We start from the raw sequence: 15523 nt of genomic DNA, 5'->3' as shown, positions 1-15523 counted from the left end.
AGCCTGAATGGTCGTGAAAAACAGTCTGGAAAGATGACCTTGAGCGGGTAAATATCATCTGCCTGTGAATTTCTGTGAATCTCATCCATCCTTGCAGAGAGGCCTGACTGAAGCAGCTCTGAGCACACTGCCCACCAGTCCCGCTATGCTTCAACAGAGGTGGGGCAAGACGCAGTGCAGCCAAGGAGCAGCCCGGCTGGGCTGCCCACATTGCACTCTATGCTAAGTGGCAGCTCAGGCTCAAGTTTTTAGCTCTGGAGTTTGCCAAAGGTCACATCAAACATGGGCATAGCAACAAAATGAGGGTGTAAGACTGGTCTTAAAATGTTGCTCCATATATACCTGTGCTTATCCTTTAAGCACTTCCAGGATTTGATGGCAGCTAAATGGGGGAATGTGTTTTAGAGTTAGGGGCTAAAATGGCTCCAGTCTGTTTTTGTGGGTCTAGCCTCAGGTGACAAAGAAAGAAAAAGAGTAGCCTGTTTAAAAAAAAAAAAAAAATCTGCTGTCGCATTGTCAGAGTAATCAGAATATTTTATTTCACTTTATAATTTTTTTTTTACAATTGTTTTTAACTGTTAACAGTACTAATTTACTGAGCTGCCTACTTCCTCTAGGGCTTTTTTTTTTAGTATTTCAGGCTTTACTGAGGTTAATGTGGACTTCATTCTTCTGCCAAGACTTTCAGCACAGTTGATACATAATGGTCATCTGGCGGAGGTTTCCTTGGGCTGCCAGGCTGCAGGAATTTCTTAATTGCAGGCATATTGCTCATTCTTGTTTTAAAAGCCTGAAAAATAGAAGCAGAGTAAAGGATAAGTTCCAACTACTCCAGTAATAAGCACAGCTGTTTGCGCAGAACAATGACTTCCCCTGGCTGAGAGAAGAGATCCCAGCACTGATATTTTGTGCTATCTGTGCACTGTCCTGCTGTTCATCGGGAGAAGGACCCAGCTACTGCAGAAAGTCTGCTTATATCAGTGAAAGCAGTATTGGAGAACAGTATCTAAATCTCTTGTTACCTGAAAAAAAATGAAGGCAAGAATTCAATATCTGGGAGCAGGAGGGATTATACTTCAAAGCTACATGTACACTAACCAAGTTCATGTTCTTTTTCTATTGCTGGTTCTAACAGTGTCAGCTATGTTGTAGGCAAACCACAAGATATTTTAACAACATCATTTCCATTTTTACTACTCTATGTATCTGAGCTCTGTTTACATTTAGTATGCCCACTGTTGTTGCACTGTCCCAGCACTTCCAGGATTGCATGGGTGAGGGTGAAACAGCTGGAGGCATCCTAGGTTCAACTTTGTTGTCCAGTAGAGGCTTCTAGTGCTATTTGTTATACATTAGGGTAGCCAGTGATCTACATGGGGTTGGCAGATATAACACAGGGCTTCTGGGAGACCTGTTCCCTCCTGGAGCGGTGGCTGGGGGCCAGGACTAGGGCTAGAGCAAACTTGGTCAACTCAAGTGGCAAGAGATGCTTATGTTAAGGCAACTGAGTCAAGCTTCCTGAGACCTTTCATTATATGGACAGTCTGAGAGGACACACTGATGCAGATTGCAGGCAGCTAAAGACCCCATGGCTAGCTAAGCAATCTTATATACATCAGGACCTCCCCTAACAATGGGACTAAGCAGATGAGCTTCCTAAAGTGACAGCCAGTTCTTGGTGGTAAATGCATGAGCATAATTTCCTCTTCCTTACAGGCACTGGAAGGATAAGGGGGAAATACAAGAAGGAGCAAGAAAAGCAAAAATTGTGAAATAAGTAAGCACCAATTTCAGAAACTGTTTCTCTACTGGTAGTAAAGGAAACCCTCCCTAAATCAAGACATGGCTTCAGCAGAAGGATGGCCATGCCTGGTGTTTAACACCGGAGATGGGAGCTAGAGACTAGAATTCTCTGAGACTGCAAAACTGTAAATGGATTACAGTCTGCCAGGAATCGCTGCCTGCTTTGTGGCTGAAGTACCTCATTTTGTCACACTAAATTCAGGCTTAAACTGTTAGTGTTGAGATTAAAAACAAACAAAATGAAACCTTACCATTTCCTCACCAGTTCCAAGTAGAAAACCTAGCTCTGCTATAATCTAGTGCTGAATTGTTTCTTTTGTTAATGGCATTAAAGCCAAAGTCTCTGAGCACACCACTCAACAGTTTGTAAGCACAAAGAAGCATGACCTCAAGTCTCCCACCCTCAAACCAAATTTGCATTGCTTGGGCTGCTTTATTACCGTGATCACAGGCACAAAGGAGAATTAGTGAACACTATCTGCTTCTTTTCATCACAAAATATTTGGGTCCACTTTGGCTCTCGACTCCTTGTGACTCCTGCAGGTCATGCCCCAGGCCAACCCATGCAGTGCTCCACAGCCTGCTGCATATCTGGAGCACTTCTGATTCTTGGCCAAATCTCACAGCAGAAATGCCTCATCTCTGCTTAGTGTCAGACTTTGAACATGGTACAAAGGCAAAGATCTCGTCCTCAATTGTATTAAGAATTGATCATCAAAAGAAAACTGTGGGTAAATGCTAGGACTTGATTCTCTAGTCACACTACTTAAGTCAGAAGTGAAGTGAGGTTAATGGGATCCCAAAATTGTAATACCAGACAGTGGAGAAAATGGCACGCTGTACCTAATTCTAACACTTTGACCTATATCACACACTTAATTTGTTATTTAGTATTAGACAGCATCCACTGACAGGAGGTAGGAAAATGAGAACAGGGCAGCTTAGATCAGTGATTCCCTTGGGATGAACATTAATTTATTCCTACTGAGGAGGTATATACCACTCAAAGTGGGATGGATATGCCTGAGCAGCATTAGGAGCACAGTGTCTTACACAAAACCAACTGAATCCAGTTGGTTGTGTTTGATGTTGAACAAACATCTGGATAATGATAGTTCCCAAAAGAGCCCATACTCTTGATTTACATGGCCTGGAGAGATGACGATCACTTCAGGATTTCTCTCACATGAAATCCTTGAGGTCTTTGTACTGTTCATAGATGTTCAATGACAGAATTACCTGCAACTGGGGAAACGCCAATAGCACAGCAGGGGTTTTCTCCTCCACTGCTAAAATGACTTCCATCAGCTGAATATCTGCCCAACTGACTTGGTTGCCAACAAGAAAGTCTTGGCCATGCTGTTTCAAAGCCTGTAGAATATAAGGCAAAGTGGGTTACAGATGAGGATGACATTCGATGACTGGCAACTAAGCCTCACAGCACAGCTTTAGAGCAGGACAGAAATTATGTCTGAAATTTCAGAGAGGAGTTTTTAGTTGGAAGACTGTCAGCCTAAACCTCTTCAGAACTGTTGGAAAAAAGTCTGAACTCCTGTTGTAAACAGACTACAAACTTTAGTTACTTGGTAATGATAAATAATGGTAGGCACTGGGAACAGGGACAAAAATGCCTGCTTAAGTAGACAATATATTAATGATCATAGAATTAGAACTAGGTATAATGGAGAAATTAAAGAGTAACTCAAAGAATTTATAAAATTGTCATTTATGTATGTCATTTAAAGTTATGTTCAATACTGAACCAGAAAGCAAACTTAGAAATGCAAAATTATGATAGCTAACCAAACAGGATCCCTGCATTTGGGAATTATTTTATTGTATTTATAAGAATTTCTAAGATGTTCAGCCTTTCTTATAGCTTCCCATCAAAACTAGATGAATGTTACAAAAGTGAGAAATGTTGCCAGCTAAGAATTGTAACTGTCTGAATCATATGGGTTTGGTTTGTTATTTTTGAAAGCAGGACACACAGAACTGTTGTTTTACTAAAGCAGTTACAAAATCAGATTTTATTTCTGTTTTATTCTCAAGGGATTTTTGCATTCTTCTAATGAAAATGTCCAAACTAAAATTAAGTATCACAGAAAAATGTGCTCTGAACAAGTATAAGTGTGGAAACTTTCTCTCAAGGAAAAGAAAATATCAGATATGCCTGCTTTTACCTCCGTGAAAAGACCTGTAGTATAAGCTGAGAATGTATCACTTTGTTTGCTTTGTAGATGTTCAAGTACCACAGACCTGACAACACAAGCCAGCAAACAGAGAAAACATCCTGCAGTATTTCCCCTTCTTTGAGAGAGCTGAGAAAGCTGAGGACTTGGAACTAACCTGCACTACCAACATGTCCTTATTATGGGGAAACTCTTTGATAATTGTAAGAACACGTTATAGGCACATCCTCACTTGCACTTACCTTTTCAAAGACTGGGAAATACCTGTGTGTTGCCCTCTCCGTAATTAAGGCCAGATTTTTCTCCTTTGCCTCAGGTGGAGAGAAAGGAAACATCAGAATCATGTGCATCAGATCTGTTATTCCCTCCACATACATGTCAATGCTATTGGTGGGAGAAGACAAGAGGAAAGAACACGTGAGTTATTTTATCTGTTTTCCAACGATTGACTAGAGCAACTGTATAGGACCTATATACCGCCACCACAGTACTGATTTGCACAGCCAGAACTAAATATAAACTAAAGCTAAATATTTTTAAAAAGGACTAAAGGCCGTTTTCTGTTTAACAACATTTCAGAAGCAGTGGTTAAAACCTAAGCAAAGGCGAGGGAGCTTGCTCTTTATTATGCTAGACTTTCTCACTCATTTTGCTGAATTTACAGGATTGATTTTGTTGTATGTATATTGTACATAATACAGATGTCAAATAATAGACTGGTTATTAAGTGAAAGGAGATGTTACAGTACAAGGCTCTCTCCTTCAAGTCCTTCCCGTAGAGATTGTATTTCCCGGCTATGTAGCTGAGGATGGCTCTGGTCTGCACCATCTTCATCCCGTCAATCTCCACCAGTGGCACTTGCTGAAACATCAGGGATCCATCTAGGATGGAAAGTTGAAGGGTGCTAATTAGTCCCTCCCAGACTTCTAGCTTTACAGGAGAGTAAGTGAATGAGCGCCTTTCTTTTTGCAGGGTGGGAGATCGCTGATGTTGTGCCCTACCTCTTAAACTCTATGCAGTTAACTAGCATTGTGGGAAAGATCCAGTATTGACTAGTCTGCATCACACTTTTGTAGCTAGGTCATCGCAGTGCAGATGGGCCCCTTACTTTGCAAGCCTGCCCCGTGCCAGACCTCCACTGGCTGACAGGAACAGGCACTGCCCCCACGCTAGCTGTTCACTGGGCTTCTAGATCCTATCTAGTGCTGGCAGAAGAGGATTAAACAGTAGTTTTGAACCCAGTGGATCAGATGTGAGTAAGGATCTGGGTTAAAACTGAACCAGAAAACAAAAATTCTAATTACTTGGAATGCAGATCATTTCCCTGGCAGGCACATAAACACATGTGCGGAAATACTAAAAGGGGTAGTACCAGAGCAAGACTGAGCTATTGGGATAAAGGAAGAGGTCAGGCCACTTGAAGCAGCACTGCTTGCTTCTTCATGCAGCTACAGCCCTAGAGGCAGTGGAGCATGATAGCTAGTGTTGTTAAAGCTTCACACAGTCACCGCAGGGGTAGGCGTGTGAGTTACTCCATAGCTTTCCATTACAGGCCTCTCCTCAGCGTTACTCCACAACAGCAGAAGCCTATTTAGATATGCTCCCACAGTCCCGACCTGCCCGTGCCCTTACAGTCCATTTTCCCCTTGTGCTGGCAGGAACATTTGTCTGATCCTTCAGTGAGGCAGCTTGGTGAGCTATGCTGGCATACAGATTCAGCATAGCAAAGTGAGTCTTTTCTGGACCGGTTTTCTGCTGGGCTAGTTCGCTACCCTTGGAGATATTCTCACCTCCATTTACACATTAAGGGCATCCAAGGAAAAATCCTGCCCTGTTAGAGTCACGACAAAACTCCAAATCCAAATAGGCAGCTGCCACTTTGCATTGCTCAAAGTTAATAATTTAATTGCTCAGTTGTAATCCATTCACTGCATCCTTTTTCTAGGTATAACAGTTCGTTTTAACAGGCACTTTTTCCTGCTCTCTTCTCCACGGAGCTATTAAAATACTTTGCTAACCTAGAATTAATAAAGGCCCTTCAGTCATTCGGTATTATTAATTTACAGCTTAAATTCAAAGATTAATCCACTCTGTGGCAATTAGTAACCTGTGTTTGTTTCTGGTAAACATTCATAGAAAGGTCATATGTCCTCGTGTCTTTCCAGGAATGTATCTCTGCAGATGATTGAGGAAAAATTATCATTTGGTAAAAAGATCCCTGTCTATCAGAAACATTATGGAATAGGAAGAATAGCAGCTATGCAGGGACCAGATATTTTTCAACAGAAAGATGCACTAAATGAAAAATAAAATTTGACTTCCTAGCTCTTGACAAAAGAATGTGATGCAGCAAACAGAAAACATGGTTTGTTTCTCATCTACAGAAAAGAGCAATTTCTCTTATGACTGGTAGTACTTAACAACTGTTCCTCCTGGCTTTGCTATGAGAATCATTCACAAAACCAAGCGGGCTCCATATAACAAAGGTAGACCAGCAGATTTGTATCTGCTAATTTCTCCATGCTACAAATCATTATCTTTGGTTCAGAAAAAAATTTCATTCATTCTGACACAAAAGATATCTCCGCTAGCAACACATGGCTGTCACATGTGCTGCCTCCCAGAGCACACGAACGCTGGGTGAGAGCCACCAGCCATACCACCTGTCACACATGGGCAACCTGTGGATGCACAGATTGAGCCTGGCCGCTTGGTTCTCAGGCTGAGGGGTGCAGGTCTGGCCATGCTGATGCTATGAAACTCTTTCGACCTCCAGACCAGCTGGTCATCTGCAAACTGCCAGTTGGGAACTGTTCCTGGCCCAGGCTTAATCCTGGACAGTGCTGGAGAATTGCTTAGAAGATCATTAGCTGGCATGGGCCAAAATCATGCCTGGGACTATTCTAATGATGCAGTGGTGTCTGAACATAGGCCATCCTAATCACAGGCATATAGGCAAGAGGGATTAAAAAAAAAAAAAGACAGAGAGAGAGAAAGGTAATATGGGGTTATTCATGTTCAGTCCTGCTCCACATAGCTAGCAATGTTCCACAGTTCACTTTGTCATGATGACTAACAAATTTGTCCTTTTGAAAGCCATTGGATTAAAAACTGCTCTTTCTCTTTCTCTCTGTATATATATACAAAAAAAAAGAGACTTTGATCTTCTTTTTAAAACTCTCTTATCCTTTCCATCACTGTATTATTCTCCTCTCTGGATATGGATACATATCTGGTTTAGATACAGTATGTGGGATTGCACCACTCTGGATTAATTAGCTCCAAGAAACAAATTCAGCTGTGAGTTTTCAAAACTTGAACTATCATGTGCATGGCTATATCTGATGTCTTTAAACTGCATGTAACATCCCATGACATCAGATTTCTAGTCAACTTGACCTGCAACTTGAATTCTGATCTTATTGATACTACATATTATTTCTTAAATTTTTGTTAATTTAAAATTCACTTTTAGAATTTCCTTAAACACAGCTTTGCCTCTCTGACCAGGCAGCCAAAACACAGCCAAGTCCTCCTCCAAGTGTCCACGTATGCCTTGTCAAGCCCAGCCTGCTTTCTTGCTGGCCACCTGAGCAGGTTCTGTTCAGTGCCTTGGGCTGCAGGTCAAGCGAGGGGCCAGTGTCCTCAGCAGTGCTCCTGCAGCCTTCTCCTTCCTCACCCAGGCAAGAGGGTCATCTCCTTCTAGGGAGGCTGGGGATGGGTTCACAACTGGGTTTCCTCTAGACAAAAATTAAGGGCAATGGCTGGGGGTACGCAGCCACTGGGAACTGGTCTCATCCCCTTGGTTGAGATGAAGCCTTTGTGACTTGCTGCTTTGACCATGTCAGACTTTCCACAGGTCTCTCTGCTGGCTCCCTCTATCTTTTTGTCTGGGAGAAGCTTCATAGCTCAGGCTCATCCTGCTTAGCTAGCCTCATACCTCATTGTCATGTCAATCCCTGCCTGAAACTTGCTGAAAATTCCTGGACTTTAGCACCCCCCCAGTCATCTCAGCTGATAATTCCATGTAGTAAAAGCTCCCTTATAACATCTGAGCAAGTACTACCTTATCGTCCTTCAAATACACCTCTGCCATGACTCGGGAAGTGAGCAGCTGACTATTCCTCCTACCCTTCTTTCCTTTAGCTGCTGTCTTCTTGTCTCTAATTGCAATTAAAAACTTATACTATATTAATAACTAAATCACTGACAATTCTTTTTTACATGTGTCCACTTTTCTGTTACTTGTGTATACAGCGCTAGCTTATTAAGTGTTCCCTTAAGTGTTTGCAACATAAAGAAAAGGACTGTCACTGGTGTATTCAGACAGCACCTGGCACAATAGAAAACAGACTTTCCTGGGAATTTTGGTGTTATTAGGACACAGATCATTAATTCAGAGACTTATCTCTGTGAGGCTTAGGATCCTTTAGTCGCACTGATGACAATGGGGTATGTGCACTAGTGAACTCAACAGTGCGTCAGGTTACTGGTACATGCTGGCCTCGTTCACTCTAGTCTACACTCTCTGCCTACAGAGCATGGTGGCCACATCTAAGTGACATCTTAGAAATGGGCCCTGCCTGGGCCAACTCCCAAATCATGCCTAGGAATTGTTTGGGAGAGTGCTATTTGCCCTGGAACCAAGGTGTGCCAGGGACCATGCTAACCATTCAACCGCACAGATAACGAAGCTTCACTGAACAGGAGTGTTCCCTGGCCCTGTTTAATTTACTCCTATAAACATAGTCACGAAAGCTATGGCTCCTAGCTTATAGGAGTTATTTGGCACCACAGAGAACAGGACGCTCAAGACAAGGATTTCAGTAATTTTCAAATGAAGACAGCTGCTACAAGATGCAAACTGCGTTAAGTGTATATACCTGGAGGTTTGCACTGGTTTAAATAAAACAATTTTAACCACAAACTTAGCTAAACTGGAGCACCTGTGATGGGGAAGGCTTTAGGCCTTGGATTCTTACCTTTGATTAACTTCACATACTGCTCTCTCGTATCCAGAAAAATTTCCTCAAACTGGAAAATGACAGAGAAAAGTGTTGCATGGCTTTATTTCAAACTTTTTTGTCTGTAAATGACTGCACATAACCACAAGCAGGACAACCCAGCAAAGCGAAAGATAATGAGCTGGATCTTCAACAGCACTATTTGGCTGCAGATGCCTTGAGGATCATAGCTGAGGAGGAGCAGAGGGCCTGACCACTTCCACCTCAGTGTACTGATTCACAAATAACCTACATGCAGGTAGAAACAGAGTACAGATATATTCAGGAAGAAGACAGTGCCAAGGGAAGCCCAAGCCAAATCAGCTATTTTCAACACCACCCCTAGAACTCATAAGTCAACAACATCCTTTCCCTTATACGCAGTGTAACTGTAAACTAAATATGAGTTAAGGTGGTTCTGCACAGCTGGCAAACTCAGATTATTTAGGAGCCTTTAAAAAAAATTCTCCATTTTGACCTTTATGACTACTGCAGGGGATTGATAATAGCTGTGTAAAACTCTTAAGCTCCACTGAGTTTGTATCCCAAACATTAGTCATTAAACAGGGTAGTACCAAACATGCAGGCCGGTTCTACTGTCCAGATGAATCTAGCCAACATCTTACAGCCATTTATCCTTTGTGTGAAAGTTAAGTTGTTCTTTGCTGAGTCCGGTGAGAACATCAGACTGGTGCAGCGTGCTCAATGTTAACTCACCTCCACTCTGGCTGCCGCCAGCAGCCATCGGACCGACTCCATTCGTCCTCTTCCATTGAAGTAGATGAGCCTGGGCTTCTCAGACATGCTTCTAAGTTCCTGGTTCTCTGAAAAATATTAAGCAGAAAAGAGTACCTATAAAGCTGGTGTAAACATCATTATCTTGAAAGAAAAGCCCTCTATTCTCACTTTGCCTCATTTCAGCTGGATAACATGAGATAACATGAGATGAACCAGTGACACCACACAGCCTGTGCTGGGAAAGGAAAGATATGCAGATCTGTAGAGTCTTTCCTAGTTCTAGTAAGAAGCTTTTTTTAGGATTATAAGCACACACACCCATGTTTAAACAACTAATGACAGTGCAGAGGTACAGGTGGAACCCTGCTGCATTTTAAGACAGTTGTACAAAGTCACCAAAAAGCCCTCTACAGCCTCAGAGAAGTTATTTCATTTACCCTTGTTGCAATCATCCTCACTGTTAGGCTGAAGTTTGTCTAGCTTTGCTTGGCAGATATTGGAGTGCGTTGTGCAGCTTCAACTGTCATCCAATTCTTTCCTCAAGTAGGAACAAACAAATTGTTAATCTTCCCTTTTATTCCCTGAAACAGGCTGAGCTGCTTGGCAATTGACTGTCTATAGTGTGTGCTTAAGGACAGCCTTGAGGCCTCCCTTAAAACCAGACCTGGAAGCTGGCCATATGGTTTCAGGTAGCCCCTGCAAGTGTCCCCAGTGCTGCGGGTGCCCTGCATGCCCAGGGACATTGGTAGGCGCTCGCAGGGAGGCTGTCCGAAGCTTGCCATCACAGCACATCTCTCCCTACGCCACGTGCAATGGCGGGTGTGCAGCCCTGATATTAAAAAAATGGGACTAGCATTTCCCCTTCAAAGGGATGTTACTATCATACACTCAGGACTGGGAGAAAAAAAAAACAAAACTTAAAAATAAGTATCCTAATCCTAATGTCTCAGAAGCCAATAAGTAGAGTACCCAACTGAAAAAAATATATATATTCTTCAAACAATCCCAATTTTCTTAGAGCTAAAAGCCAAAGCTGGCAATGCTGAGCCTGTTGCACTGTCATGATTCCATCAACATTGCACTTCCCATTCAAATTAGATTCAGTGTGCTCTAGTGATGCATTTTCTTCACGTCACTGTGCTTTTTAAGTGTATTTAAAACAAAGAATATATAAAATGTACTTTGCAAAAACTTGATTTTAAAGAATAATCAGATTGAGAATTCTTCCTTCATTAATTCTGGCAAGAAGCAAGTCGTGTTACTACAATAACCAAGGACAATATAATCTAAATATACCTAAAAGTGAAATTATTACTACCAGTTCTAGAATGTAGATAATTACAGTGTTTTGCCTATAAGATAGTGGCTGTATTAGATTCTGTATATGTTATGTGAATAGTCTTTACTGTATGAGTGTAGCTTATTTATGTAGTTCACAACAGCTGAATGTTGCCTCTTACATTATCACATTTTTCAAACATATTGCATCCATATCATTTCAACACACATTGCCCCAACTTGTAAAATGCAGAAACTTATAGCAAATAAGACTTTGGCTTTCATAGTTGGAGGAAATACCAAATATATAATGTAATACCAAATATACGAAAGGTAATCCTCTTGGAAAATCACGTATTGTTTACATAACAAAAGCTGAGGGACTGAAAAGCTTTAGGAATCATTTTACATGAACAAGAAATTCTATATGGCATTAAATTATGGGAAAAGAATAATGACAAATGGAGAATCAGAATCTGCCATCAGTTACATTTTTTTCAACTGAAGAATAACTCCATCACCCACAAGTGGATTTTGTTTGTCCTAAGCTTCTGATACAGAGAAAGACTTGGTTTTGGTAGTCTTCTCAGTCTCTAGATCCACTGAATATCTCCATGGACTATAAGGGACCTGACACATCTAGCTCCCATATGGACACCTGTATGGAGGTGCCCAAGTCTGGAGCTGTGTCTCATCCCATGGGCTCAGTTCAGTTGTCCCCTGCCTGTGTGTCTGGTACCACTTCAGATTCCCAGGGAGGGCAAACCTGGCTCAGGACTTGGTGGAGCCCTATGCCCATCAGCAAAGGCAGCCTGCAGCTTGGTGGCAAACACGAGGGCATTTCACACTATCTGGCTGCAGTCACACTCACAGCATCACAGCTCCAGTGCAAAACCACAAATCAGTATTACTTCCAGTCTGAACAGAAAAAAAATGTGTCTGTGTACAAGTGTTTTTAAACTCTGTATTTCTATCCCATTTCCTAGTAAGCTTTAATGACATGCTTTTCCTGAATTTCTTTGAAGAGGCTTCTCTGCTACGTAAGAGTCATTCAACAAAGGATGGACTTTCAAGAACAGCATTATCCACATTCAGTGTAAAGGGCCCTTTAATCCTGGAGCGGAGAGCAGAATACAGCATACCAAAAGGACCATCTGTCATGCTCAGACCCAGAAGAAAGCACTCTAGGATTTGGGGCTTTCATTCCACTCTCCCACTCACTTCTACTTTCCCACACCTCCCCTCCCACTGTAAACAGTGGTTTATAGCTTGCCTTTTTCAGGTCTGAACTACACTGCAGGATTCACTTCCTAATTAAAAAAAAAAGTTATTTCTTCCTCCTTTCTTTCTCCTACAACTTCCAAATAGTAAGCAACAACCAAGTCATGTTTAACCTACCTTGCACACGAACTAAAGACAGCAGAGGATTTACATTACCTCAACAGATGTCCTAATATATCTGGAGGTAGCTTCACTATAAACAGTAGCTCCAACATTTTAAGAAAAAGGAATTTTGAAAAGCTAGTATTTACCTCCTGGCTTTGACTCAGCTGCTGCTAAATGGAGACAGGCTCCCTTGACTTTTTAAACTTTGGAGCTCCTCCTACAGCTGTGGGAGTTTCCATCCATAGCCAATAGGAGAGAAAATCGCCTATTGCTAATTAACTGGCACTACCAAACTTCAAGACACACGTCTGAAAATTGTCATCCAAGACAGAGACTGTCTCTTGTTCAGTTTGCTGATTTGACTATACCATGCTGGTATTCTCGTAGTTTCTATAGTAGACATCTATCCAAGTTCTTCTGTCGGAATGACAGGGGCTTTCACTCAATTACGAGGGTGAGATACTTTAAAACACTGAGAAAATTATAGACTTTTCTGGGTTATATTCAGGGTAATAGTAACACAATTGAACCCGTGTCTTCATTTAATAGTATTACTTTTGCAAGTTGGGTGTACATAGCTAATGCTCAGTTAGAGATAGAAAAAACACATGATTTTTCCTACCCTGTTTTCATGAAATGTAACTGCTTCAGCTTTGATACCTATATTTCAGATTAAATTATCAAAACTGAAGGTGGATATAAACAGACACAAAGGGGGCTTGCAGATGGGAAATAGGTTTTGGGGTGTTAGTAAGCTAATCTGAAAGTCTGTTCACAGAACCCAGACTGTTATCAAAATTGTATTCATCAGTCTAAAGCCATGGATACACTAGCACAGCATCTCAAGATGGGGAATCTCAGGACAAAAGTCTCCAGGAAATGATCTCGAGGAAATCCCAAACAATTTCTCCTTTGCCTCCAACTCCTGCTTCCAAAAGGATGGGGGAAGCCTGGGAGGGGACCAGCCCTGTGGAAGGCATGCCAGCTTCCTTGGTGGCCCTGTGCTGCCTTGCCCATCCAGGAGTAGTTGCTTTGTTCCTGGTGTGATCTGTACTAGAAGGAGGCTGAAAATCTCCGTGACTCATGCCCAGGAATTAACTGCAAACAGTCCCATTAATGCCTGTTGAACTTCCCTGGAAGAGAGATGGATCTTATTAGAAAGTCAGCAACACGAACAAGTCAGATCTCACCTTTGGGGGGGGGAAACTTAGCACACCTGAGGCTGACTTTTCTGCCTGCAAACATTTCCTTGTTCTCAAAGCAGGCAATGCCCTCAACTGATTAAGAGAGCACTTTCACAGAGCGCTCTCAACTGCTGTCCCACCAGAGTTCTTTCAGGCAGCACAGAGCCGCCACATCTAAGCATAGATACATATATAAAATATATGCATACAAATATATATATGTGTGTGTGTGTGTGTGTGTGTGCATATTTACGTGTGTAAAAATATATAATGGTTAGCAGCAGCAAGCACTTCATGGTTTCCTAGGTATGCTACTGCAAAGCGAGGAGGAGCCAGTTCACAAACATGTATTTTGGCTTTAGCTTTCCCTCAATTTGGTGGCAGTGAGGACAAGCTGAGGTGTTTTGACAGATAGTCTCACCTTGAAGGAGATCTATTTTTTCTGTAGTTAAAATAATAATAAAAAAAAGTATTTAGGCTTTCTGTGGTACACACATGGCTACTGTTCACTGACATGGTGTGTTCCCAAAGTCCTCCATGCACTACTGCACAGAACAACCCATTTGAAAGCTGGCAGTAAAGCAGTGCTGCTTCGCAAGGGCTTAAGTTTATGTGCTCTCTATCTGAAATTGTGTAGGGCTTTCTGGACTACAGATGCTTTTCTGTAGTGATTGCTGGTGTGATGTTTTGCTGTTTGGTCCCTCGCCCCCCAGCTGTGGTTTTGTAATGGTTTGCAGGGCTTGGCAATTGCTGGCAGTCCCTTCCAGAGGGTGCAGGTTTACTAGAGGCTTCTTGGAAATTTGTAATTGGTCTTCGCAAAAAACAACAGTATGATAGTTTTTTAGGCTTTGCCTATGCCAAAATCTCTCTATGCACTGAACGATGAACCTGAAAACAGAGCATTAAATATATGCTTCTGCATTCTTTCTATGTCAAATTCAGTTAGCACCTTCCAGAAAGTTCCCAAGCATGGGTCAGAAACTAAGCACAGGCCCAGAACTGTTCCCAAAAGGCAGCTTGGGTATGGCACCCTATTTTGGAAGGTAAGAACATAGTGTGGATGCATGCCACTCCATGCTAGTTGGCTGCAGTGCCAGGGAATAGTCCCAAGCATGCCTAAAACATTAATGTAGATGTAGCTACAGTTGGAGTGTGGCTTATACAAGTAGGGAGGGCTGAATGAGAAGGGAGTATTTGTTCATACCTGTCCATGATGGCAGCATTCAATCAAGATGAATTTATTCCTGCTTTTGAGGTTTCTGACATCAGCATATGCTTGAGTGTGAGGATTGGTTCAGGAACAGTGACCACAGACAACATACAAGTAACTGTTATCCTCCTTGTCCTTCCTGCAGTCTAAATTGCTGTTGAGGGCAGCAAGCAGGCCTGATGGCAAAGGCAGGGGAGAAGAGGTCTCTGATTCGAGGCTCAGGGATGAGTTGTCAGGCAAACTGTTCTGATGCTCTTTGGATCTGCTGAACATGGTCACATCCAACTTGAACTGTTGTTCCCCTTCCACACATTCCTGTTTGCCAGGAAGATTTTTTCCTTTGTTTTGTATTTATTTTGTTTCCAGCACAGCATTTCATAATGTAATTTATAAGACTACTTGACAACTAAATGCACTGTATCCCTGAGGTTACTTTTATCTGTAACTTTACTAGCCATTCTATAAACCTCTAGAGTAGAAAAAAAAAGTTTCTTTTATAAAACATTTGAAAAACCACACCCTTGAGCATTCAGGAAGCTGGCATGGAGCCCAGGTACCACTTCAGTGACCTTGGGTTGGGCACAGGCAGATTTAAATAATGCATATACCATTTACTGGCCCTTTTGACAAGAATCAGGAGGTAGAATTCTAGCAGGTTCCCACTGTGCTCTGCAGACACCATTCTCTTCACTGTATCTTGTAGAAGACCAAAGACATCTCAAAATTTA

At 42.0% G+C, this 15523-nt stretch overlaps 1 protein-coding gene across 6 annotated transcripts; it reads right to left on the bottom strand.

Moving 5' to 3' along the window:
* Nucleotides 1–513: 513 nt before the first annotated feature.
* Nucleotides 514–15156, bottom strand: LOC106493242 (glutathione S-transferase alpha-4-like). Of its 6 annotated transcripts, none has more exons than XM_067294198.1 (8): nucleotides 12548–12568; nucleotides 10175–10270; nucleotides 9717–9823; nucleotides 8979–9030; nucleotides 4745–4877; nucleotides 4238–4379; nucleotides 3043–3174; nucleotides 514–790 (listed from the first exon to the last, which is right to left on the bottom strand). In XM_067294198.1, exons 3-8 carry the CDS (start codon nucleotides 9801–9803, stop codon nucleotides 665–667), a joined length of 672 nt encoding a protein of 223 aa, XP_067150299.1. In that variant the 5' UTR covers nucleotides 9804–9823; nucleotides 10175–10270; nucleotides 12548–12568; the 3' UTR covers nucleotides 514–664. The 6 variants fall into 6 exon arrangements, with proteins under 6 accessions (XP_067150299.1, XP_067150298.1, XP_013808695.1 ...); XM_067294197.1 differs by having other exon boundaries at nucleotides 10175–10275; nucleotides 12548–12566; XM_013953241.2 differs by lacking the exons at nucleotides 10175–10270; nucleotides 12548–12568 and adding an exon at nucleotides 14790–15111.
* Between the last annotated feature and the right edge of the window lie 367 nt (nucleotides 15157–15523).

Source organism: Apteryx mantelli, chromosome 3 (genome assembly GCF_036417845.1).
Source record: "Apteryx mantelli isolate bAptMan1 chromosome 3, bAptMan1.hap1, whole genome shotgun sequence".
NCBI classification, from domain to species: domain Eukaryota; kingdom Metazoa; phylum Chordata; class Aves; order Apterygiformes; family Apterygidae; genus Apteryx; species Apteryx mantelli.
The sequence above is the reverse complement of the archived record's forward strand: the minus strand, read 5'-3'. Positions and strand labels throughout refer to the sequence as shown.

Coding starts and splice junctions, on each gene's coding strand:
- LOC106493242 (XM_013953241.2), bottom strand. Junction 9,031..9,716: donor TGGCGGCAGCCAGAGTGGAG/GTGAGTTAACAT, acceptor GTCATTTTCCAG/TTTGAGGAAATTTTTCTGGA. Junction 4,878..8,978: donor GTATGTGAAGTTAATCAAAG/GTAAGAATCCAA, acceptor TTTCCATCCTAG/ATGGATCCCTGATGTTTCAG.